This window comes from Uranotaenia lowii, chromosome 2 (assembly GCF_029784155.1).
Source record: "Uranotaenia lowii strain MFRU-FL chromosome 2, ASM2978415v1, whole genome shotgun sequence".
NCBI lineage: Eukaryota > Metazoa > Arthropoda > Insecta > Diptera > Culicidae > Uranotaenia > Uranotaenia lowii.
In genome coordinates this window covers 50,982,239-51,008,935 of record NC_073692.1, presented here as the reverse complement: position 1 = coordinate 51,008,935, position 26,697 = coordinate 50,982,239, and the positions used below count along the sequence as shown (strand labels likewise).

Sequence of the window (26,697 nt, the reverse complement as noted above, 5' to 3'; positions counted from 1 at the left end):
CGAAAGATCAAATCTTCACATTTTTTTCGTCGCCATTTTCCGCACATTTTCTACCCGACCACGAAATTTCATCATTCAAATTAACAAAATAACACCAAACCACAAATCTACAAACTCAAATAACACTTTCTCCTAGGAGATTTATATATCACGCGACCGGTCTTCTACTCAGAAGTATTTATTTTATCTTGTTTCGGCCGATATATCTAATTTTTTGAACACCGACACGACAGACACGATTTGTACTTGGCAATGTTGCCAGCTGAGCCTATTATTTGATTTATTTCTAAGTAACTGCAAACAAATTTACGCGGGAAAAGAAATTTTACAAATGAGACCTTGAAGCTAAATGGTATAAGAGCATAAAAGCTTATTTCTAGTAAATTTGAATTTCGTGGTGTTCTAATAAATTCCATCGATATTTGTATGACCTTTTTTCATAAAGAGGGTGGGTGATCCTAATTTGGCATGTGTGCCTAATGTTAACATACCATTAGATTTTGACTGTTTGTGACGTTATTTTCGACTCATAACCACAACAAAACAGTTGATTTTTTAACGAATCATCTGAACTTTAATCATACATACAATTTAGTTTTCAGACTCTCAATATTTTTAGTAATTAAATTGTTTTAAAGTATGTCCGAATTGAACGGAATTCCTGACAGGTTCTTTTACACTATTTTAGAAATGGATGTTTAAAGCTGAAAACTCCAACCGAATGTTTTGAATTTTTTTTGTCCGATTGTTTATCGCCATGATTTCTGTAATTAGAACGGTTATATTATGTTTTTTTAAGTAAAACAAAAAAGCATGATATATCCATAATTAGGAACACTTTTTTAAGTATGATTCTCGTATGTATGTATGATGCCCGTCCGGAGTATACGTGTTCACCACATGTAGACTTCGGACCAACCAGATTTCATTGTATAGGTTAAGGTAGTGCCACCTCTATCCCGGTACTACTTCTCCTAAATAATGAAATGTTGCGGGGTAAAGTATGGTGTACGTTAATAAGTTTTCCTCGCAAAAATGCTCTTTCGCTCTTTTCAACATCTGTAAATTTTCTTCTCACTTATCTATCCATCTTCTTTAATTTGATTACTGATATTCTTTCTCCAAGAATATACATTTCACCGATATGCCGAAAAATAATTTACAAAACTTAATTAACGGTGGTTAACTTATCTTATGATTCTAAAGTTGGACATAGTCAAAGTATTCCAAACTACATATACCTATCTAAGTTGTAGCATGTTTTTGAAATGAATGCGTTGAGTAGAGCTGTTAATAGCAATTTTAATTTTATTTTAAATTAATTTTAAACGAACTGTAAAATAAATGGTTTCAAGTTAAAACATGAAATTTTTTAAGTTAAGATATTTCAAAGCTAAATTTATAAGTCGAAAAAATATATTTTTGAAAGGTTTTACAGAATGCTACATAAGAAACCCTAGGAAGTCCTGGAAAAAGACCTGAAGCTCCACAGGAACGCATTCTTTGGCATGTATGTGAAGAAATATTGAACCATTTGTTAGCGAGAACAACGGTTTGATTTTGAAATAACAAATCATGATGCTAAAATTACTACAGTAGGAATCCTGTATGAGCCAACAACAAATTGAATCAATGCATTTTCGGGTTATACGCATTAAACACAAGGCATGAAAGAGTTTTATGAATATTCAATATTTAAAAAAATTAGAGATGTACCGAATATTCGGTCGGCCGAATATTCGGCGCCGAATATCACCGAAAAACCGTTAAGCCAAATATTCGGCTCACCGAATAGTTGAGCTAAGTATTCGGCCGAATAGGCCGAATATCTACTACAGACTTGTAAATTTTTCAAATAATTTTGGATAATATATAAAATATCCAGAAGTTATGTTGTAAAAGCTACACAATCATTAAAAACTTATGGTTTCAGCAAAGCATCTAAGGTGTATCCGCGAATCTTTCACTGTAGATCCTAGTGGAGAATGCTGAACGGTATCGCTTTATACTTTGATTATTATGTATTCCAGATTTTCTGGAAAAATTCAGGCATGCCCTTAAATCCAGTCAAGAATCCAGATAAGTCAAATCTGGCCGGGATGTCTAGATATTGTTTAATACTTCCCGACTATTGCTCGGGTTTATTCAGATTATTTGCTAAATCAAATTAAAATCTCAAATTCCTCTTTAAATTTTTTTAGGTTTTGTGTTCAATATTTGAAAAATTTCTGCATGAATGCATGACCGTCTGGATACATGTGGTTGAGGTTAAAGTTCATCTATTTTTCAACAACTATTTTAAAGATATCTTGCAAAAATTCGACCATCATCTATTTCAATATCAGAAAAGCAATTTCAAATAGCTTGACACCTGTTTCGACATGTTTTATTGCAGATTTCACAGGAACACAATCTCTTTGGTGATAAACGTCCTAGATGCGACTAGTCATCTGATGCCTTTTCAGTTATTGGTGGCATTTTAAAAATCAGAAAGACCAATACTTAATCAAAAAATATCTTGTAATATCATCGGATAATATCATCTGGTTTAAAATAATCGACTAAAAACATGAGGGGCATTAATATGGAAGAAATAGAAAGCATTGAAATAATCACTTAAGGTTGTTTCTCTTTCTCTTTTTTGTTCTTAAGGTTGTTGCTTAATATTCGGTATTCGGCCGTTCGCCGAATACCACTATTCTAAAAAAAATCATATATGGTTTAGAGTAATGTGTACAGGATTTTTTTTAGCACGTATCCAGGACGGACAAGTGCTATTTTAACGAAAATCATGGCAAACTCCGGGCATTTGATCTCAAAATTGTGGACCAAAATCCGGGCAATATGTTCGCAAATTTGGCTAAAACCTAGGAATAACTCATAAAAAATCAAGAAAAAAAATGTTCAAACATATATATATTAGGCTTTCAAAGCACTTTTCTTGATTATTTTTAAGAAACTTGTTCGATAAATTTCGTTTTGGACGCATAAATGTATGCATGTATGTATATATTAGACTGGCCCATAACCAAAAAAATCCTTATATTCCACGCGGCACCCCTTAGAATGGTGCCTTCAGGGGAAAAAATGACTTTCTGAAAGTTTCAGGTCATTTGGCCGAAGCACGAGCTGGCGCAAAGGACTTGAAATTTGTATGAAGATTTTTGGCAAAATGTATGAAAAATCGACATACCTTCACTCTTTGTATTCTAAAATGTGTTTCCAGTATGCTAGAAAGCTCAGAATTTCAGGAATTGTAGTTCAAACAATGACAAACAAGTTTATAGAAGATTTTGACGCGATACGAGTTGACTGAGATGAGTTATCCCCAATTGAATGTGTGATTTTTTTCGCATTTCTTTGATATATCGTTAACGGTGTATGGGCTAATAATCGCACTCACTTGATAGCATCGTCACACAATGCAGCAGTTCATAGTTTTTTCAAACCTTTCTTCTAACTTTTTGCAAAGTTATTTGTTATCAAATGAGCTACAACTTTGTCGAGGATACAAACTTTCTATCTGTTATTCTCACTGTGTGACAATGCGATCAAGTTAGTACTAATAATCCACCTATACACCGTTCACGGTATATCGATGAAATGCGAAAAAGATCACACATTCAATTGCGGATAACTCATCACAGTCAACTCGTATCGCGTCACAATCTTTTACAAACTTATTTGTCTTTGTTTGAACTACAATTCCTGAAATTCTGAGCTTCCTAGCATACTGGAAACACATTTTAGAATACAAAGAGTGAAGGTATGTCGATTTTTCATTCATTTTGCCGAAAATCTTCATACAATTTTCAAGTCCTTTGCGCCAGCTCGTGCTTCGGCCAAATGACCTGAAACTTTCAGAAAGTCATTTTTTCACCTAAAAGCACCACTCTAGGGGGTGCCGCGTTGAAAAAAATGTTGTAAAAATCATCCCATACAAATTTGGGCCAGTCTAGTATATATGTATTTAAAATAAGGTTGCCAGATTGTCCGGTTTTATCCGGGTTTGCCCGAATCTTAAACATTTAAATGACTGTCACTAAAGATGACAGAATCCACCCCCCCCCCCCCCCCCCTCTCCCGTACCCCTGAAACAGCGCTAAGCCATTTCTGTATAAATAAGAAATTCAATGAACCAGAACACTAATCTGACCTCTTTGATGATGTTGACATCATAACCAAAAAATGGGTTTATCACTTAGAAGGCAATGCTGAACGTTCTATGAAGCCAGTCATAAAACTTTTTTTGACAAACCAGAATGAAACATTTGTTTCGAAAAAACTAAAGAAAAATTGTCTATGACCGGACAGCAAAATTTAAAGTTTCTCAGATGACCAAAATAATTTCGTTATTCAATCATTATATTCTGCTAACTATTTGAGAGTGCTATAGAAATGAAAAATGAAAGTTTCAAGTTGAAATCATTTATAATCTTGAATATTTTCTTGTTCGGTCATAGACAACAATTTGGTGTCCGGTCATAGAGAAATCGCACTTTTTTCAATTTTCTTAATATTTCGTTGGAACTTCCGTTTTGTTATCTTATATCTACTGTAGTCGAAAGATAACCAATCAACGATGTCATTCATGTGCAGTTCAAATTTTACAAGCCGAAAAAACTGATCACAATACAAATGCAAAGTTTAGGCTATCCTCTCCGTACTACTAGGCAAAAGCTTTAGATGCCTATCATTAGTTTACTTTTTCAGATTGGATTACCATATTTCTAACACCATATCAGGCTACTATTTACTTTATTTTTATGGTGTTAAAACATTATTAGGATATTGTGTTTTCGAAAAATCTATGTTGTCCGGCCATAGGCGATGTCCGGCCATAGACGACTTCCCCCTATAAAATTACAAATATAAAAAATTCATTTAATTTACATGATATTTTTGGAACCAAAATTTTGGATGAATCAATAAGTTCTATGCACTCAGGAAATCATGAAATAATATTCTAAATTTTCGGAGTTGTACATATGACAAATATCATGAATCTTTTTGAGGGCATCCATTTATTACGTAACGCTCCTAGGAGGGGAGGGGGTGAGCTCTTTCTTTACGAATTGTGACATAGGGGAGGGGGAAAAGTATGCTCAACGTTACGTAACAATTTCTTTCATACAACGAATCGCATTCTGCTCGCAGGTATTTAGCAGTAAAGCCAATTTCATGCCATGTTAAGCCAATTCTGACAAATCCGAAATGTTGAGCAAACCAAAGTCAGCTAAAAAGCTCTAAACTTCAACATCTTTGAAGCTGGTTTGTATTCCAAAGAATCTTCAAATGATTTTCTTATAATCTGAACTGCATTACATTGAAATGATCGTTTGAAAACCGAATATACCGTCAACTGGGGCAACACGTAACAGCTTTCAATTTCAATGGCTTCCAAAAAACTTATGTTCACAGTTAATCCTACCCCTTAACAAAAACATCTGCTCTGAATATCGCAAGAAACCCCCGAAATGCATTGGGTAGAAGGGTTCAACGAGTAGAGAAGTCGAATTATGAAATATGACATCATTTTGAAATCCAGGATGGGGCTTCCGATTAACTTTAAAAATGCAATGAACTACTGAAAATCGTTTGTTAACTCCAAATTTTGGGAGTTGGGTGGAAGGGCTCAACGAGTACAAGTCAAATTTCGCTATCTAACACCATCTTGAAATCTTTTCTTTTCAAACCTGTATATTATTGATAATCGTTTGAAATCCCATAATATGGGTATTGAGTGAAAGGCCAAATCCAGAAGAAGTCGAATTGGCGGCTTCCACTTAAGTTTAAAATGCTGTTAATCACAGTTGACGATCAGATCTCGTTGAAGAAAGACCTGTTTACGATACAGTGCTAAGATCAGATAACCTTGAGCACAGTGTATTATTTTCAAACCTCATGTGAGCAATGGCCGACCAACTAGTGAAAAATACACTAGCTATCCAGTTTCCGGATGGTGCTCCCAGCTCATCGCTGGTCGAAATGGTATCGTTTTTAAAGAATTTGGATACAGATACGTCAACCATGGAATCATTTTATAAAATAGCGGAAGAGAAATCGTTGTTCATCAAATTTAAGACGAATGATGCCTTGATTTGATATGATTTTTTTACTCGAACGGAAAATCAGTCAGTGAAACGGTTGCAGTGGCTGGGTGTGTTACAAAATATGTATGAATTTGTGATTTACCTCCGGAAATCACGGATGACAATATCACAGCTGTTTTAAGCAAGTATAGAACTTCGAAAAGAAGGATCAGGAAAAAATTTCCTATTCAACTAGAATTAGATCTACAGAGTGGGGCAGAGAGACTCCCTAGTTTCAATCAGTCGCTGAAGAGCGGCCGCGCTAGTTAGCGGAATCGGAGTGGTTTCATGTGGTGGGGAGAAAGACGCCATTTTAAGTAGTCACTATGTCGTGGACAGGCGAGCATCGTGATTTTGTAGTCGAAATGTTTTTTTAAAATAAGGATAGTGTGGTGGCGACCCAGTGTGCATTTCGGTTTCTCGGCAACTTTATCTCATTACAAGGGGATGTTTCATGGCCCCCTCGCTCCCCTGATCTAAACCCATGCGATTATTTTCTTTGGGGTTACCTCAAATCGGAGGTTTACAAAGTTCGACCAAAGAACTTGGAAGCCCTTAAGGAGGCAATTGTTGATGTTAGCTGGAACAACGCTAGATATGCTGCGTAGAGTTTTTGAAAACTTTATTGAACGGCTGAATATGTGCATCGCTCGTCAAGGTCGTCACCTGAACGATATCATTTTTAAAAATTAATATAAAATAAATGGAATTGCATGTAGATATCAGAAATAAAAAGCTTTTGTAATAATCTTGTATGGTTTTTATGCAGTTAACCGATCAAATCAGGGAGTCCACTTTGCCCCACCCTGTATATACTGGAGTAAGAGGTGTGTATATTAGAGTTAAAAAAGATATTCCAGTTTTTCTATTCTTTTGAACAGAAAAGGCAGAATATATTTTGACGGCCTCCAGCAAAAATGCTTCTATTGCAAACAAGAAGGTCATCTCAAGGCCAATTGCCCTCGAAGAAAAGAATTGAAACAAGATGGAAGAACACTTAACCTATATCCTGCTCCCTTAGCTAGCTCTGCTAGCAGTGTTGAGCAGCATGGAGATATGAGTTACTCAGCAGTTGTTCAAAGACAAACGTTCAACTCTCAAACTGATATAGGGAGAAGCCAAAAAGCAAAGTGCAAGTAAGCGGCATCGATCTCCGGCCCTGGAATCTGCGACTGACGGTACTGATGTCGATAAAACATAAGGCGCACCAGAAAAGCAAAAAAGGGAGCATTGGAAATTGTATTTTCAAAACCGAAATCGAAATCAGCTGATGCTTCTCGTTCACTAAGCAAATAGAGAAACATGATGATAGAAAGTGAAATATCAGTTTTAGGTACTAAGTTTTATTGTTATTTAATTTTATTTTTAATTGAGTTAATAAAGATTTTAACAAAAAAAAAAATCACTGAAAATCAAATGAAACCCCCACAATTGGGTGAAAGGGCTATACAAGAAGAAGCCAAACTTGGTATTCTGACGCTATCTTCAAATTCAAGGTGGCGGCTTGTTGGTTCATCAGTTATTTTACTCAAAATCGATCAATTTCAAAATTTTCACTCGTCATAACATAAAAATATAAGCAGATAGACAAAATCTGACCAATGATTCGTATTCAGGATGCAAAAATCTTCCAAAAATGGTTGAAACAAAGGCTCCAAAAATGCAGTTCCCTAGTTTTATCCAATAGGACGAAAATCCCATAAAATTATTTTGTTGTTTCGCTTGAGTGTAGTGGTCATGCATCATTTTGCTTGGGAGCACGAGTCTTTATGCCAGTAGTGTTTTTCGAATCATATCATCTTTGGTACAGAACACTTTTCAGCGCATTTTTGGCATAGAGTTAGTGCCAACAGCATTGAAATTTGGCAACCTCTTCTTTAGGTGTACGAAACCAAACAGAACGAAATTGAAAAAAAGACGAATAATTTGCAAGGCATTATTTAGAAATGATTCCCCCACGGACTCTGCTCTTACTTATAGGATTTTGAACCAACAATATTAAATTAAGAGCTTCCGTCGCGAAGTTCTGCTTCCACTGAAAACTTTACAGAATTTTATGAACTTTGCAGATTCTTAATTTTCTCAGCATATCAAACTCGAAATACAAAGTCAAATTTGTATCCAAGTTAAAAAATGTGCAATTGGTTTTTAAAACTGTGCTATTCTTTAAACATATTTTAGTTGTGTTCACAATTTTTATCTGCGCATAAGGGTGTCCCAAAATTGCTTAATGAAGGAAATCTGGAAGCTGAACCAAATGATAGATTTGGGAATGGAGAACAAACTGTTGTATGGGACCAACTAAAATAATAATGTTCGTTCGTTCGTTCATACTGCAAGTTTCCACTTGTGGGACGAACCACGCTAGGCCTACTATTGTGTGGTGGTTGCTACAGCTCTATCGGTATCAACCACTGCAAGGTAGTAGGCCCGTGAGGAACAAGTTGATGAAATGTGATGAAAAGTTTTTCAAATTAAAATTACCCTTCCGCTCATTTTCAACATCTTTCACCTTATTCTAATCTTCTATCCGTCTATATTCTTTCAATTCTTAAATATTCTTCCTCAAAGAATATAAATTTCACCGATATAGCCGATAAAATAATTTCTTAAAATAATAATGTTTAGAGGTTTCGCAAACGAGATCTTTGAAAAAAGTATACTTTTCAAAATTTTTTTTTAAAATCTGGATCCTCAAATTTCTACAAAGCTGACATATTTTATATTTTTTAATTTTTTTTGCAAGCTATTTTAGAAAAATGTATTCCATAAGTTTTCTATTAAACTTACCAAAATGTGTGCTTCAATTTAGCTCAACAACATAAGTTGTTTGTCCTGTGAAGAGCTATTTACGATTTAAACCTTATATCAAATCACAATTTGAGATAATTTTTATTTAATTTGTCAAATTCGAATTAATAAATGCTTACTTGAAATTCTAAATACATACTAGCAAAAAAACTTCAATGATTCAAGGGAATCATCAGAAAACCATATATCAAATTTGAACTAAATCTGACAACGGGAAGGGGTTGCTCCTAATCTGAAGTGTGAAAGGGATTCTGAGCCATTGTGTTCTGAAGAAGCATAAAAAACTGACTTTTCATTAATTATTATTTTCTTAACCAATTGATTGCTTATTTATGTTAATTTTAACTTTCAAACTCAAATCATAACCGCGCTAGATAGGAATTAGTCTAAATATTGTAACTTGACCGATTTAAACATTTCAACCATTTTAAGTTACTTCACTTGGTGAAATGCTTATTATGAAAAGGCTACGAAGTTTTATGTTCTCTGTGGGTTTATTAACGTTGGTGTTTTTAACACCATCAACTCAGCCACAACACAGGTCATAATGGTACAAAGACAACGTTCATCAATGACCAGGAAGGCTCAAGCTCAATTCCACAAGCATCCACATTTTTCAACTATAATTTTTATTAAGAGTAGAGGCTGAGGCAATATTAAATTATTATTTTGAAGAATGTAATCATTCAAATGAAATTGTGAATTTTAATATCACTATTCGTCTCATAATAGTGATATAAAAATTCATAATTTAAAAAATATGTAAAAATGCAGAAAATCCGTGAATTCTGTGAAAATTTTCGATTTTCGATTTGTATTTATCTGATTTTAGCAACCTTCCTATAGGACTCGAAAGTTTCGATAAGAAGTTTAATCTTGAGCTGAGTAAAATGCTATACAGTATTGATGCTTACTGCAAGGCTAAATAAACTTCCAACGGCCTTTTGGAAGTTTATTCAGCCTTGCAGTAAGCAAGGTAACTTTCGATTACTTGAGCGTTTTACAAAAGTTCTGGTTCTCTTCAAGAGTATAGAGGTGAAAAACGCTACCTATTAAGTCCGTCTCGATTTTATTGGCTTGGAAGCACCAAAAATAAATAGAAATCTTTAGGATAGTGCAGGAATCAAATCCAGCATGATTCTGAAACTCTGAATCTTCGGAATGAATATAAAAAAAAATTTAAAAGATCGAAAGATCGAAAGATCGAAAGATCGGATCGGAAATAATCCGATTTAATCGATTTTTTCAAGGCTAAAAAATCGATCCCAAAAATCGGAAATTTGAGTTCAAAAGATCGATCTTGCAAAGATCGATCTCGCAAAGATCGATCCAAGATTGGTCGCTAGGATTGGTCGCCTAGGTGAAATGTTTGTTTCACAGTAAACGAAAATTACCGAGTTCGGTATTTTTTTTTACCGAAATCCTAACATGTGTAAATCGTTAAACTGTTCGGTATTTTTTTCGGTAAAAAATAAACGAACATCGGTAAATGAAAAATCGATTTACTGATGTTCGTTTATTTTTCACCGAAAAAATTACCGAACAATTTAATGATTTACACATGTAAGGATTTCGGTAAAAAAATTACCGAACTCGGTAAATTTCGTTTACTGTGTTTGATTTAAATTTAAGTAAAATCAACATTAATAATAGCTATTGATAGAGAAAAACATAATTGATGAAAACCCATTTTTAATGCTTCTTCAGAACGCAATGTCTCAGAACCTCATTCACTCTTGAGATTCAGTGCATTTGGCATATGGTCTGATGATTTCCTTAAAGCTTCTTAGTTTTTAGCAAGTATTTAGATTTTCAGATCCGCATCTTTTGATGGTATTGAGATTAAAAAAAATTATGCTGGGTACACATTTTAGTAAGTTGAATAGTTTTTTTTAGCTTTTTTTTAAATTTTGAAACAAACATTTCATAATTTTACAAGAAGTCTTCAATCCAAACAAAATTTAAAAAATATGAAATATATAAGTTTTGTGAAAATTTTAGGAACCAGAATATTTTTTTCAACCGAATCTATGAAAAGTGGACTTTTTTCAAGGATCGCGTTTGCGGAACCTCTAAACATGATTTTTGTTTTGTTGGCCCCATTCAGTAGTTTGTTCGCTAAACCCAATTCTATCATTTGGAGGTTGAGCCCCCAGACTTCCAGACATTATGTAATTTTTGAATACCTCTACGGAAAAAATCTATGTGAAAAAATCTATGTGAAAAAATCTATCTAAAAATCTTTATCTTAAACTTATCGGAAAAACCTCTATCTAGAAAAATCGACGTATGCTGAAATCATAATCACATGGTACTTTGATGAGCAAAATATTCGTGCACGAGCCATGGCTCAAAATAATGGGAACATGTTGTTCATTTTACCTTCCGAAATAGTAATTTTACTACGATTTTCGTGCAAATAAAATTAGATGTGATTTTTTACGAGATTTAATAAACGTTAAATCCATCTCTCCAAAACACCTTCTTGCTAAATCTTTGAATTCTAGAAATCTTATTAGAAAGAAAGACGTAATCAACAACACTTACCCGTCGCCTAATTTTATCCTTCAGGAACGGTTTGAGCACTGCCAAGATGGCATCAAAGTAGAACGGCTCGTGGAGCACGTGGAAAGCCTTGAAGCGCATCGGGAACGCTTCCTGCACCACTTCTACTGTCTTTTTCGCCAAATGGGGCGAAAGATATCTGAAATCGAATGCCATTTAGAGGAAGACGAATTTAACCATTTATATGTTTGTAGATGTTCTTACCTGGCATGAGCAAATCCTAACCCGGCCATGTCTAGTAGTACAACAAGACCACCAATTTGAGTCTCTGGATTCCGTACAGCATCCTCCAGGGCCAGCACATTGCTCCGAAATACGTAATCTACTGGAATTTTATATGGATCACATTTTTCTGCTCCACGATTGCCGGAGGAATCGACAAAAGTTCAAAACATCCATAGAAGAGAAAATATAGGAAGGAAAAACGAGAAAAAGTTTCTTGATTAGAAAAGTTCCGGTCTTGAATTGACTAGGAAGGTAGTTTATGACACTTGATTGGAAAACATCTGTTAAATCATTGTGTGAACTCAACGGTTGGAAAATAGAAACTCACCAACTCGGAATAGGTAAATTTGACGCCCGTGGTCATCTTTCTTAGGAAGCATGCACTGAATTTGCATCTCGAGCATAAATTTCATCTCCGAGGGTGGGGAAACCTTAAATATCTCCGGATATTCTTCCTTCATTTTGTAGTATTTTTGCATCTGGAAAATTGAGGAAAAGATTCAACTTTAATTCAGAATATCTCAACTTTCAAAATTTACCATTTTGAACGCCTTATCGACATCGAACTTTTTGGCGCGCAGGAAACGCAACAGGAACGAATCATCCCGGCGGCCACCGAATCCGCGCTGATGATGCTCGGCGTAGATGTTCAACTGTTGCCGCAGCTGCCGGATTTTCGTGTACGTCAGCTCCCCGGCAGTTTCCCCGAGCTCTTTTTCCGCCTTTTCCCGGAACATTTCATCTGAACGGAAGCAAAAAAAACAGAGGTAACAACAAAATAAAACGACAGTCGATAACAAACGAGAAAAAAGAACTAGGTTCTCAACATCACAACTACCGTAGAGAAATTGTGTTCCGCTATTTTGCGCACTTGGACCTAGTCCAACTTTTCAAATTCAGTTGAGGAATGGAAGAGTGGGGATGAGTGTCCCCATTGAGATATGCTCGAATCGGGTGCTTTTCAATAGATTTAATCACACGAAAGTGACCCTCTTTTATGGCGCTGGACAAAAATAGAACAAAAATGACCCGGAAGAAAGAAAGAAAAAACGACTAAAACACGTTGTTCGATATTTTATACTGACCTAAATTTTTGTTGAGTTCATACTCCAGCATCGCGTTTTTGTCCATGGCGCTGGTTTTGCCGAAGATTTTTCTCGGACTGTTGATTGGTGAGCTCGCATTGCTTGACATTGTGAAGATTGTATGCTCGTTAACTATTTTTTTTAAATATAAGGTTACAACGTTTTTTTAACTTTCTAGTTCCGATAAATACTCGATGTCTATCACTATTCTAGGAGTAATGGTGTTTGACGGTAGATTAATGCATTTTAATCGATGTTGAGGCCTGCGAGTTCTGCTTACTGCAATCTATAATAAAAGTATCGAAAAAAGAAAGATTATAAACCGACTAGTGAATAGGTCAAGATGAAAATTAAAAATTAAAATTAAAATAAAAATCCTCAAAGACATAAAAAAGTTGCATGCAAAATTGTCGTAACTGGCAAAACTCTCAGAATATTCAAAATAATCAAAACAGTCAGAATTGTCAAAATTGCTCAAATTGCTCAAATTGTCAAAATTGTCAAAATTGTCAAAATTGTCAAAATTGTCAAAATTGTCAAAATTGTCAAAATTGTCAAAATTGTCAAAATTGTCAAAATTGTCAAAATTGTCAAAATTGTCAAAATTGTCAAAATTGTCAAAATTGTAAAAATTGTAAAAATTGTAAAAATTGTCAAAATTGTCAAAATTGTCAAAATTGCCAAAATTGTCAAAATTGTCAAAATTGTCAAAATTGTCAAAATTGTCAAAATTGTCAAAATTGTCAAAATTGTCAAAATTGTCAAAATTGTCAAAATTGTCAAAATTGTCAAAATTGACAAAATTGTCAAAATTGTCAAAATTGTCAAAATTGTCAAAATTGTCAAAATTGTCAAAATTGTCAAAATTGTCAAAATTGTCAAAATTGTCAAAATTGTCAAAATTGTCAAAATTGTCAAAATTGTCAAAATTGTCAAAATTGTCAAAATTGTCAAAATTGTCAAAATTGTCAAAATTGTCAAAATTGTCAAAATTGTCAAAATTGTCAAAATTGTCAAAATTGTCAAAATTGTCAAAATTGTCAAAATTGTCAAAATTGTCAAAATTGTCAAAATTGTCAAAATTGTCAAAATTGTCAAAATTGTCAAAATTGTCAAAATTGTCAAAATTGTCAAAATTGTCAAAATTGTCAAAATTGTCAAAATTGTCAAAATTGTCAAAATTGTCAAAATTGTCAAAATTGTCAAAATTGTCAAAATTGTCAAAATTGTCAAAATTGTCAAAATTGTCAAAATTGTCAAAATTGTCAAAATTGTCAAAATTGTCAAAATTGTCAAAATTGTCAAATTTGTCAAAATTGTCAAATTTGTCAAAATTGTCAAAATTGTCAAAATTGTCAAAATTGTCAAAATTATCAAAATTGTCAAAATTGTCAAAATTGTCAAAATTGTCAAAATTGTCAAAATTGTCAAAATTGTCAAAATTGTCAAAATTGTCAAAATTGTCAAAATTGTCAAAATTGTCAAAATTGTCAAAATTGTCAAAATTGTCAAAATTGTCAAAATTGTCAAAATTGTCAAAATTGTCAAAATTGTCAAAATTGTCAAAATTTTCAAAATTTTCAAAATTGTCAAAATTGTCAAAATTGTCAAAATTGTCAAAATTGTCAAAATTGTCAAAATTGTCAAAATTGTCAAAATTGTCAAAATTGTCAAAATTGTCAAAATTGTCAAAATTGTCAAAATTGTCAAAATTGTCAAAATTTTCAAAATTGTCAAAATTGTCAAAATTGTCAAAATTGTCAAAATTGTCAAAATTGTCAAAATTGTCAAAATTGTCTTGTGAAAATTATCGAAATTGTCGAAATTGTCAAAATTTCAAATGTTCAGATTGGTCCAAATTCTGAACAAATACCGATAATTTGACGAATACTTTTGAAAAAAATCTAAAGATGATTTCTTAATTATTGGAAATAGTTCTAAAGAGTGTTCTCCAAAGTTTGAACAACTTCGCTGGTTTAAATTTACTGAATAAATTTTTGAGATTCCGAGCCTTGACTGCGATATCGTTAATCAAAAGACGGGAAGAAATGATTTTTTTTTCAAACGAGCATTTTATACACATTTGGCATCACATATTAGCCAAGTTTGTTTATTCAGTCAGCTCGAAGGCTGCGTCATTTCGTGATATGAAATTAACCGAAAGTAAGTAAGAATGAATGTACCTACATTCATTCATTTTCCCGGCTACCCGACAGGGCCGAGACTCTTTTATAAACATAATAGTATCAAGCGGCTAGATTAATAATAAGCTCGAGATTCACTAACTCATCAAGGTGCAGTTTGTGTTTATGCTATGCGTAGCTGTCAAATGAAGAGAAATAGATTGCCGCTGGGAACTTTTGTTTATCAAACAGAATCCCAAAAAAAATCGGAACTGATTTTGAACGATTAAGGTGCGTTGAAACCAAATATGTAATCAGTCATTTAGTAACAGTTCAAAGGGTTGATAACAAAAAAGAAAATATTCTTCAAATTTCAAAAATAGAAATGGCATTTAAATTTCTGAAGAGTAAAATATCACAGTAACATAAATGATTCTAGGAATTTAAATATTTTTCTGTGATTTTTATTATTTATAATTTATGTCATTTTTAAAATTAAAGTAATTAAGAAATTTTAGCAATTTTAGTATTTTTTATTATTGAGGTAATTATTGAAATTTTATTAAAATATTTTTTTTTTAATTTGGGTGGTTTTAGAAATTTTGGTAATTTTAATAACTTTTGTAATTTTTGTAATATTTGAAATTTTTGTCATTTTAATCATTTTTGTCATTTTTGTCATTTTAATCATTTTTGTCATTTTTGTCATTTTTGTCATTTTTGTCATTTTTGTCATTTTTGTCATTTTTGTCATTTTTGTCATTTTTGTCATTTTTGTCATTTTTGTCATTTTTGTCATTTTTGTCATTTTTGTCATTTTTGTCATTTTTGTCATTTTTGTAATTTTTTGTAATTTTTGTAATTTTTGTAATTTTTGTAATTTTTGTAATTTTTGTAATTTTTGTAATTTTTGTAATTTTTGTAATTTTTGTAATTTTTGTAATTTTTGTAATTTTTGTAATTTTTGTAATTTTTGTAATTTTTGTAATTTTTGTAATTTTTGTAATTTTTGTCATTTTTGTAATTTTTGTAATTTTTGTAATTTTTGTAATTTTTGTAATTTTTGTAATTTTTGTAATTTTTGTCATTTTTGTCATTTTTGTCATTTTTGTAATTTTTGTAATTTTTGTAATTTTTGTAATTTTTGTAATTTTTGTAATTTTTGTCATTTTTGTAATTTTTGTAATTTTTGTCATTTTTGTAATTTTTGTAATTTTTGTCATTTTTGTAATTTTTGTAATTTTTGTAATTTTTTGTAATTTTTGTAATTTTTGTAATTTTTGTAAGTTTTGTAATTTTTGTAATTTTTGTAATTTTTGTAATTTTTGTAATTTTTGTAATTTTTGTAATTTTTGTAATTTTTGTCATTTTAAGTAATTCTTTTTTTTTTGTAATTATTGTAATTTTTGTAATTTTTGTAATTTTTGTAATTTTTGTAATTTTTGTAATTTTTGTCATTTTTGCAATTTTTGTAATTTTTGTAATTTTTGTAATTTTTATAATTTTTGTAATTTTTGTAATTTTTGTAATTTTTTGTAATTTTTGTAATTTTTGTAATTTTTGTAATTTTTGTAATTTTTGTAATTTTTGTAATTTTTGTAATTTTTGTAATTTTTGTAGTTTTTGTAATTTTTTTCATTTTTGTAATTTCTGTAATTTCTGTAATTTTTGTAATTTTCGTAATTTGTAATTTGTAATTTTTGTAATTTTTGTAATTTTTGTAATTTTTGTAATTTTTGTAATTTTTGTAATTTTTGTAATTTTTGTAATTTTTGTAATTTTTGTAATTTTTGTAATTTTTGTTATTTTTGTAATTTTTGTAATTTTTGTAATTTTTGTAATTTTTGTAATTTTTGTAATTTTTGTAATTTTTGTAATTTTTGTAATTTTTGTAATTTTTGTAATTTTTGTAATTTTTGTAATTTTTGTAATTTTTGTAATTTTTGTAATTTTTGTAATTTTTGTAATTTTTGTAATTTTTGTCATTTTTGTAATTTTTGTAATTTTTGTAATTTTTGTAATTTTTGTAATTTTTGTAATTTTTGTAATTTTTGTAATTTTTGTAATTTTTGTAATTTTTGTAATTTTTGTAATTTTTGTAATTTTTGTAATTTTTGTAATTTTTGTAATTTTTGTAATTTATGTAATTTTTGTAATTTTTGTAATTTTTGTAATTTTTGTCATTTTTGTTATTTTTGTATTTTTGTATTTTTGTAATTTTTGTTATTTTTGTAGTTTTTGTAATTTTTTGCAATTTTTGTCATTTTGGAATTTTTGTAATTTTTGTAATTTTTGTAATTTTTGTAATTTTTGTAATTTTTGTAATTTTTGTAATTTTTGTAATTTTTGTAATTTTTGTAATTTTTGTAATTTTTGTAATTTTTGTAATTTTTGTAATTTTTGTAATTTTTGTAATTTTTGTAATTTTTGTAATTTTTGTAATTTTTGTAATTTTTGTAATTTTTGTAATTTTTGTAATTTTTGTAATTTTTGTAATTTTTGTAATTTTTGTAATTTTTGTGATTTTGTAATTTTTGTAATTTTTGTATTTTTGTAATTTTTGTAATTTTTGTAATTTTTGTAATTTTTGTAATTTTTGTAATTTTTGTAATTTTTGTAATTTTTGTTATTTTTGTATTTTTTGTAATTTTTGTAATTTTTAATTTTTGTAATTTTTGTAATTTTTGTAATTTTTGTAATTTTTGTAATTTTTGTAATTTTTGTAATTTTTGTAATTTTTGTAATTTTTGTAATTTTTGTAATTTTTGTAATTTTTGTAATTTTTGTAATTTTTGTAATTTTTGTAATTTTTGTAATTTTTGTAATTTTTGTAATTTTTGTAATTTTTGTAATTTTTGTAATTTTTGTAATTTTTGTAATTTTTGTAATTTTTGTTATTTTTGTAAGTTTTTTAATTTTTGTAATTTTTGTAATTTTTGTAATTTTTGTAATTTTTGTAATTTTTGTAATTTTTGTTATTTTTGTAATTTTATTTAATTTTTGTAATTTTTGTAATTTTTGTAATTTTTGTAATTTTTGTCATTTTTGTCATTTTTGTAATTTTTGTAATTTTTGTTATTTTTGTTATTTTTGTTATTTTTGTTATTTTTGTTATTTTTGTAATTTTTGTAATTTTTGTCATTTTTGTCATTTTTGTCATTTTTGTCATTTTTGTCATTTGTGTATTTTTTGTATTTTTTGTAATTTTTGTAATTTTCGTAATTTTTGTAATTTTTGTAATTTTTGTAATTTTTGTAATTTTTGTAATTTTTGTAATTTTTGTAATTTTTGTTATTTTAGTTATTTTCGTCATTTTTGTTATTTTTGTAATTTTTGTAATTTTTGTAATTTTTGTAATTTTTGTAATTTTTGTAATTTTTGTAATTTTTGTAATTTTTGTAATTTTTGTAATTTTTGTAATTTTTGTAAATTTTGTAATTTTTGTAATTTTTGTAATTTTTGTAATTTTTGTAATTTTTGTAATTTTTGTAATTTTTGTAATTTTTGTAATTTTTGTAATTTTTGTAATTTTTGTAATTTTTGTAATTTTTGTAATTTTTGTAATTTTTGTAATTTTTGTAATTTTTGTAATTTTTGTAATTTTTGTAATTTTTGTAATTTTTTTAATTTTTGTAATTTTTGTAATTTTTGTAATTTTTGAAATTTTTGTAATTTTTGTAATTTTTGTAATTTTTGTAATTTTTGTAATTTTTGTAATTTTTGTAATTTTTGTAATTTTTGTAATTTTTGTAATTTTTGTAATTTTTGTAATTTTTGTAATTTTTGTAATTTTTGTAATTTTTGTAATTTTTGTAATTTTTGTAATTTTTGTAATTTTTGTAATTTTTGTAATTTTTGTAATTTTTGTAATTTTTGTAATTTTTGTAATTTTTGTAATTTTTGTAATTTTTGTAATTTTTGTAATTTTTGTAATTTTTGTAATTTTTGTAATTTTTGTAATTTTTGTAATTTTTGTAATTTTTGTAGTTTTTGTCATTTTTGTAATTTTTGTTATTTTTGTAATTTTTGTAATTTTTGTAATTTTTGTAATTTTTGTAATTTTTGTAATTTTTGTAATTTTTGTAATTTTTGTAATTTTTGTAATTTTTGTAATTTTTGTAATTTTTGTAATTTTTTTAATTTTTGTTATTTTTGTAATTTTTTTCATTTTTGTTATTTCTGTAATTTTTGTTATTTTACAATTTTTGTCATTTTTGTAATTTTTGTATTTTTTGTAATTTTTGTAATTTTTGTAATTTTTGTAATTTTTGTAATTTTTGTAATTTTTGTAATTTTTGTAATTTTTGTCATTTTTGTCATTTTTGTAATTTTTGTAATTTTTGTAATTTTTGTAATTTTTGTAATTTTTGTAATTTTTGTAATTTTTGTAATTTTTGTAATTTTTGTAATTTTTGAAATTTTTGTAATTTTTGTCATTTTTGTCATTTTTGTCATTTTTGTCATTTTTGTCATTTTTGTAATTTTTGTCATTTTTGTCATTTTTGTAATTTTTGTAATTTTTGTAATTTTTGTAATTTTAGTAATTTTCGTCATTTTTGTAATTTTTGTCATTTTTGTCATTTTTGTCATTTTTGTTATTTTTGTTATTTTTGTAGTTTTTGTTATTTTTGTATTATTTGTTTTTTTTTGTTATTTTAGTATTTTTGTCATTTTTGTCTTTTTTGTCATTTTAGTCATATTAGTTATTTCAGAAATGTTTGTTATTTTAGTAATTTTAGTTGTTAGCCAAATTAAGGGTATTCTGTAGACATATTGTAATTTGTGACCAAATGTTTTTTACTTTGTAAGAATGAGGAAACCATTCAAACAATTTACCCAATATATGTTGCAATTACATCCCGAGCAATTTCCCAACAGTTGTGCAGATGTGGTTCCTCGAGCCATTACAATGTGTCAGTAGAGAAGGGTCACTTGAATATACAAATGTGCAACTCAAAAGCATATACTACTCAGAAGTTTAAGGAAAATGGAGTAAAAATATTCATTTGAGAACGTATAGAAGATAATAATGTAGGATTTAAAATATTTATTTCAAAAAATCAGAACTGTACTAAACATCATCAAATCATCAAAACAATTTTATGGATTATTTCAGGTTTGATAAATGTTATTTGTCCTCAAAGTACCCTATAGGTAATATATATGTATATATAAAAAAAGAAATTTTTTAATGACGTGTCTTTTGATAGGTCTTCTGTATATAAAAGGATAAGCTTTGACATACAAAATCATAACAAGAAGTTAGTCAGTCGTATCGATACAAACAGTTAATCAGCTAAACGGTTGAACAACATCAAGCTTAATCATGGAAGTTTTCCGCATTTTATGTAAGTATTAACCCTTAACTAATTGAAATAACTGCTTTTTAAAAGAATGAATAATGATGAAATTTTTTAGGCTCACTTTCAAGGAAATCATTTGATCTGTTTTTATTTCTTTTTCAGTATGCCTCAAAATGTTACTTTTGATTTGTGCAGTTTCTTTCGGCTCGGCCTTACCCAGAGGACCGAATAATGATCGTCCCGCTCCTGTGGTCGTCCAGGACACAGGTAAGTAATTTTCTACTACGAGTAATAAAAAAATGTGTAATGAAATTTACCTTCCTAAAAATGAATTTCAGGATCAGGCGCCTTTAGACATGATTGATATAATGTTGGACCTCTATAATATTGATCCGTACTGGTAGAGTAGCCTCGATCAGAACAACATGGTAAGTTCAGTCGTAAATTTGCACGTGTTATAATAGTTTATAAAGATTTTTTTTATACATGTGAGCTCCTACAGCTGGATTGTTCCTTAGTTTTCTTATACTTTTAAAATACAAAAAAGCAGCCTGAATACGTAGAGCTTTTTCAAATTCGTTTAAAATGCAGTAATTTAAAGTGTTTCTTTCTTTTAGATAAATCTATATTCCATCAACCGTTTCGTGAAACCACAAGAAAATCGGTCAACCTCAACCCTCGATGAGTTTCCAAAAAGCTTCAAAATTTAAAAAAAAAATGATCCAATATGCTACGATCCAGATAAAAAAAAATGGAAACCAACCAACAGAAATGAAAATTTAAGGAAAAAAAAAAGGAAAAATATTTTAAACAGTTATGAATTTTCAACAAATCTGACAAATGATTCAAATTCCGGTCGCCAATGATTAAATTTGTATAATTCATTAAAGAATAAATTTCCAACAAAAAAGTAGACAGTGTACTCACTTAAATTGCTCAGAAGGATGATCACTTAGTCGGTATTCGGTAATTTTTTTTTTAAATAAAACCTGAAATAGAAACCTGCTTTTCCGAGACAGGAAAATTTAGGAACCCCATCAGCAGAAACATCAAAGTTCTGGATCAGAAAAATTCTACTGCTCTAGTTTTTTCCACTAGGCAAAACACCTGATAAAAGAGCGCTGGATGGCGCCATTTAGTCTTGTTATTTAACAGGTTTGTATGTGTTTTGCTTTTAGTGTTCTTTTTATTCATTCCTTCTCCCAACTCCTGATACCCAGGTCAGTTAGTCTCGTTTGGGAAGCACGCTTAAAAACATCGCAAACCCTCAATTGTGGACCGATTAAATGGATCCTGTAATTACCTGCACAGTCACGCGAGTTGCAGAGCTGGTTTTGGAAATAGAATCGTGATTCTAAGGTAATGAATGAGGATATGGAGAAATAACTTTATTTTTAACAGACCTGTACGTACAGTGCAAAGTATTTGAAAAGTCTGGTAAGAAATTCGGTTGATATGGTTTTATTCAGAAACATCGTTAGTAATTTGAGTTCACATTCGCTTTGCAAGACAGCTTTGCTAAGGGATCTCAAACCGATGTCATCTTAACTGACCTATCAGCTGCATTTGAAAAGGTGAACCACGGTAAAGCGATCACTACTCGAACACTACGGTTAGAAACTGCGGGACTGCGGGTCTTTATTATAAAGGGTGAAACGGTCAAAATTTGGTCAAGGGAAAACGCGTGTAAATCGGTGAAATCGTTTATTTAAAAAATCAAATTAAATTTCTTTTTCAAGTTTAATTAGTATGAAATTCAGGAAAAATATTCATTTAGGCTTCCGCTTTTCCATATCCGAATTGCCGGGCCTTACGCTTAACCCCTGCCATCAGATTTTGTACAGCCACCTTGTTCACCTTCTTCGCCGCAGAAAGCCAGTTTGCCTTGAACTGGAGTTTTTTTGGTCTTCTTTAGGTTCCGCTTGACAATAGCCCAGTATTTCTCAATTGGGCGGAGCTCTGGCGTGTTGGGAGGGTTCTTGTCCTTGGGAACCACCTGCACGTTGTTGGCGGCGTACCACTCCATGGCCTTTTTACCGTAATGGCAAGATGCCAAATCCGGTTCCAGTACGGAACAACCGTGTTTCTTCAGGAAAGGCAGCAGACGTTTATTCAAACACTCTTTCACGTAAACTTCTTGGTTGACAGTCCCGGAAGCTATGAAAATGCTGCTTTTCAAGCCACAGGTACAGACAGATGGCTTGCCAAACCAAATATTTCTTCGCGAACTTTGCCAGTTTCATGTGCTTCAAAATATCTGCTACCTTTCCCCTTCCTTTTGCCGTATAAAACTCCTGTCCCTGAAGCTGCTTGTAGTCGGCTTTGATGTAGGATTCGTCGTCCATTACCACGCAGTCAAACTTCGTCAGCATCGTCGTGTACAGCCTCCGGGATCGCGCTTTGGCCGTCGTATTTTGTTTATCATCGCGATTTGGAGTCACTACCTTTTTGTAAGTCGATAGTCCGGCTCGTTTTTTGGCTCGATGCACGGTTGTAGACGATACACCCAGCTTATTTGCGGCATCTCGGAGAGAATGGTTAGGGTTTCGCTTGAAACTATCGGCAACTCGTCTCAGCGGTTTCCGGTTTTCGATTTCCCCCCGATCCAGACATTCCTTCAATTCACCGACAAACAACCACAGGCCAAGCTGCCCGGCTTTAGCAGCTGTGTATATGTAGCGTGTGTATGTAATGGCAGGCAGCAATGCACAGTTCTCATTCAATGGGTTTCCCGTTCCCTTCAATTCCATTCCCTCTCCCGTTTCCATCACAAGACAAAAGACTACCTTGAAAGGAGGCCAAACGCCGGGAAGCCACCGTTGTGCATTTTTTTGTGATTGATCGATGGCAGAAAGTTAAAGTGTCTGGTTGGCAAGCCACTATAATTAGTGATTGGAGTTCGGCTCCCTTACGGCGCCGTGGTTTTCTTTTTCTTGTTTCTGGGATGAATTATCCAAAATCCCATAAAATGTTTTTCTTGTTTCGCTTGAATGTAGTGGTCATTTTGGTTGGGAGCCGAGTCCTTATGCCAATTACGGTTTTTCAAACATTACGACATCTGAATTGACAAGACCCGTTTCGCCGGCCTAGCTACGCTAGCCGCTGCCGTCTTATCGACATCGACACGCTGCAAGCCAGCAGGACTGGTACTGGGGCCACTATCGTTGTTGACCTGCTGTCGTCTAGAACCAACTGCACCGCACTACTGGAATCACTTCAATTCAACGTGTGACCTCCAGGATTTGAGAAAACAAAATCTCCAGCTGTTTGTTCCTCTTCGTCAGAACAACTAAGGGGGCAATAAATACAGCCCTGATATTGGTGTTGTTAAGACATTTGACCGCTACTCTGAGTACTTCGATTCGACGTATCGAGGGATACTTTTTTTTAGTGTAATAGACTTTCCCGCCTCAAAACTAATGGCCACACGTAGTATGTAGTACCTTTTTCCAGCACCGCCTCCTACATAAGTACAGCCGGAGATCACCGTACCAAACGCAATCGCAGATTGTCCACGTTTCGATAGACAGTCGGCACTTCTCGGACATCATCGACGTCAGAAGCTGTCGAGGCGCCAACAGCTAGTTAGGAACAGGCTTGTAAGTGGTCACCATCGTTTGAACTTTTTCGGAGATATCCACAACACATCGTTCGTGACAATCATGGAGAGTGCAACCGTTTGATCAGAGAGCAAAAAAATGTCAAATGAAATTTTGATCTTTATAGTGGTTAGTCGTTTGACTTTCATCCCTTATGCGTAAATAATCATTCCACATTGGTCGGCCAATACATCCAAACATCACCCCGGCGCAGTAGAACGGCGGATTTTTCCACAGGAGAGAGTGAATAGAAAAGATTACATTTGCATTGAGTCTGTAGGTTCTGCTGCGTGAAAGAAATAGGCGATGTCGTAAACTGTGGGGAATTCTGGTCGTTTGACCATCAAATTATCGCTCTCGTGTACCGAGACACGAAATTTCATTCGACAATCACACCAAGAAGAATGAATGTCGTTTCGTTTGATGGTAGTCGACTGTTCCGCAAGTGTATGGTAGCATTCCTTTGATGACACGAACAATGAAATTGATAAAAGCAGGCTGTGCGACTGTCAGGGAAAATGTCGATAGTTTACAAGTCTGGTTAGAAACCGACGCCCGCCTCGGTTAAATATCGCTGAAGCAACCTGAAGTCGCGCTGCCGGCATAGGGAGAGCTTGACGAAGCCCCACTCGAGGACTGTTGGTTGAGACACCATCAAAACAGCCATCAACAGCGTAAGCGAAGAACGTCATCGTCATGGATGCCACACCTACCGATTTTTCGGTATTCATACCGATTTTTGACGAAAATTTTGACCAAGAATCGGTATTCACAGAATACCGATTTTTGGCAAAACCTACCGATTTCATATCGATTTTTGAAAAATTCGTTCTGACAGATTTTTTGTTCAAAATATAACTATAACTATCATTTTCCTTATTTGAATTATGAACCAATATAATTCTAGTGCCTATTTATCCAGCAAGTCTCAGATTATTCGATAGCATCTTTGTCTCCTATACGCCAACTCTCTTGAGATCGAATTTTGATTATCAAATATCATGGTAGATTAGAGATTATAGCAGTTTAAGATATAAGCAAATCATATCTTGAAATTGTGGGTTAAAAATTTAGGAACCAAGATAAGTGAACGCTCTTGATAAATAGCACAAGTTCACAAAATTAAAGAAAATCCTATGTTTTTGCTGGTCCTGTAACTTTTGCTGGTAAAAATTTCTTTAAAAAAATTGTGCGCTTTTTGGCAAAGCTTTGAAACATTCCAAATATTTTGAAAATATCCACACAATAATCAACATTCTCGAAGACCACGAGTAATTTTGATTTCTAAGAAAAAAAGTAATGGAAGTTTTCATTTCGTTATTTTTTTCTAAACCACAAAAAACGGGAATATTGACGAAGTTTTAGAGAAATTTTAAACGAAATTAAATTTTTGATATTTAAAAACACAAAAAATCAAATCGTTTCGCAGTCTTCAACAAAGTTGTTCAATGAGTTATGATCTTTAATATCAAATACTCAATGACTATCTTGAATGATGCCATAAATAGTTGTTATCTTATTTATTTCAATTTTAAAAAATTGTAGAAATTTTTTTTTCTCAACGTTGTATTTCTTGAAACAAGAACATCCAAGCAAGATCTGGATTCATGAATGTAGTAGTATTCAGTGTAAAGATTTAAGGAGCATAAAAATACTAAATGATAAAAGTGTTTAGAGTGAATAACACAATAAAGTCGCAGTGGGCAGAAAATATCATGTTTAAAAATAACGATATCAGCAAAATAGTAATTTTTCAATATTCTTTCAATAAAAATAGTATTAAAAGCTCCGAAAAAAAATCGGTCTTTATACCGATTTTAGGAATTTTCATACCGAATACCGATTTTTTCGGACTCGAAAATACCGATTTAAATGTGGCATCACTGATCCTATGCTCGAACGCGGCGCACCCACGGCATCCGCTACGCAGAAGGTATTGTCTTATCTTTGTAACTTCAAACCGTGGGGTCGGACGCACTCTACTCGACAGCCCCCCGTCGATGGGGTCAGTCTACTCCGACCGTTGTCCGGTCTTCTTTATCCCCCTTGGTTGGCAACCCTAGGATTTTTAGCCCGCGGATTTTCCTGCCCGTTGTGTGCCAAATCGAGAGCAGCTTATCCTAGGCTCGCGCCTGTCACGGCACACATTCGGGACTTGGAACGCTACGACTCGGATGTGTCCCGACGGTGACGACATCCTACACCGACTCGAGAGGCTCGCCCGGCGTCGAGAGCCTCTCTACCCGTGGGTATCCCCCAACAGTGGTTAACCCTCTTCCCTCGAGATCAGCTACGAGGAAGGTAAAGTCTTATCCCCGCAGTTTCCCTCTTAGGAAGCGGCACGACTCGGATACCCCCCGACATTGGGGTATCCTTCACACGTTCGCGGCGCACCCCTGACCTCCGTTACGCAGAAGATGATACCTTATCTTTGTAGCTTCGATCAGGGGATCGGACGCACACTACTCAGATGCTCCCCGCCATGGAGTCATCCTACACCGTTCGCGGACTGCCGTTGGTTCCAGCTCCTCTGCAGGGCAGTCATGATCCGGGTGAATCCATCGCTGACCGCATGCCAAGTGTTGGAATCCGCACACATTCTCTGTACAACGTTATCTGCTGTCGTGTCAGGCCCACAGGCGGCAAATATGGAAGTACTTACCGCCGCAAACCTCGGACAGACAAACACCACATGTTCGGGTGTCTCCTCTTCATCACCACAATCTGGGCAATATGGCGAAGCCACATGTCCAAACCGATAGTGGTACTTCATGAAGCATCCATGACCAGTCAGGAATTGCGTCATATAGAAGTCCACTTCACCGTGCCTTCTTCCGATCCAGCTCCCGATGTGCGGGATCAGACGATGGGTCCACCTTCCTCTCGTTTAGCTG

At 32.1% G+C, this 26,697-nt stretch overlaps 1 protein-coding gene and 1 long non-coding RNA gene across 3 annotated transcripts in view; one reads left to right on the top strand and one right to left on the bottom strand.

The window, feature by feature from the left end:
* The window catches only part of LOC129745302 (retinaldehyde-binding protein 1-like), a 43,488-nt gene that overhangs the window by 6,501 nt on the left and 10,290 nt on the right, over positions 1-26,697 (bottom strand). For both annotated transcript variants that reach the window (XM_055738289.1, XM_055738291.1), the window contains exons 2-6: positions 12,779-13,064; positions 12,233-12,435; positions 12,022-12,172; positions 11,673-11,820; positions 11,451-11,607 (exon numbers count right to left, since the gene is read on the bottom strand). In XM_055738289.1, coding sequence (XP_055594264.1) covers positions 11,451-11,607; positions 11,673-11,820; positions 12,022-12,172; positions 12,233-12,435; positions 12,779-12,887 — 768 coding nt within the window. In that variant the 5' untranslated portion in view covers positions 12,888-13,064. The remainder of the gene's footprint in view (positions 1-11,450; positions 11,608-11,672; positions 11,821-12,021; positions 12,173-12,232; positions 12,436-12,778; positions 13,065-26,697) is intronic.
* LOC129745305 (uncharacterized) lies at positions 20,114-21,114 on the top strand. The gene is made up of 4 exons (XR_008737111.1): positions 20,114-20,249; positions 20,367-20,471; positions 20,543-20,632; positions 20,822-21,114. It is a non-coding gene; the product is annotated as an uncharacterized LOC129745305 (long non-coding RNA).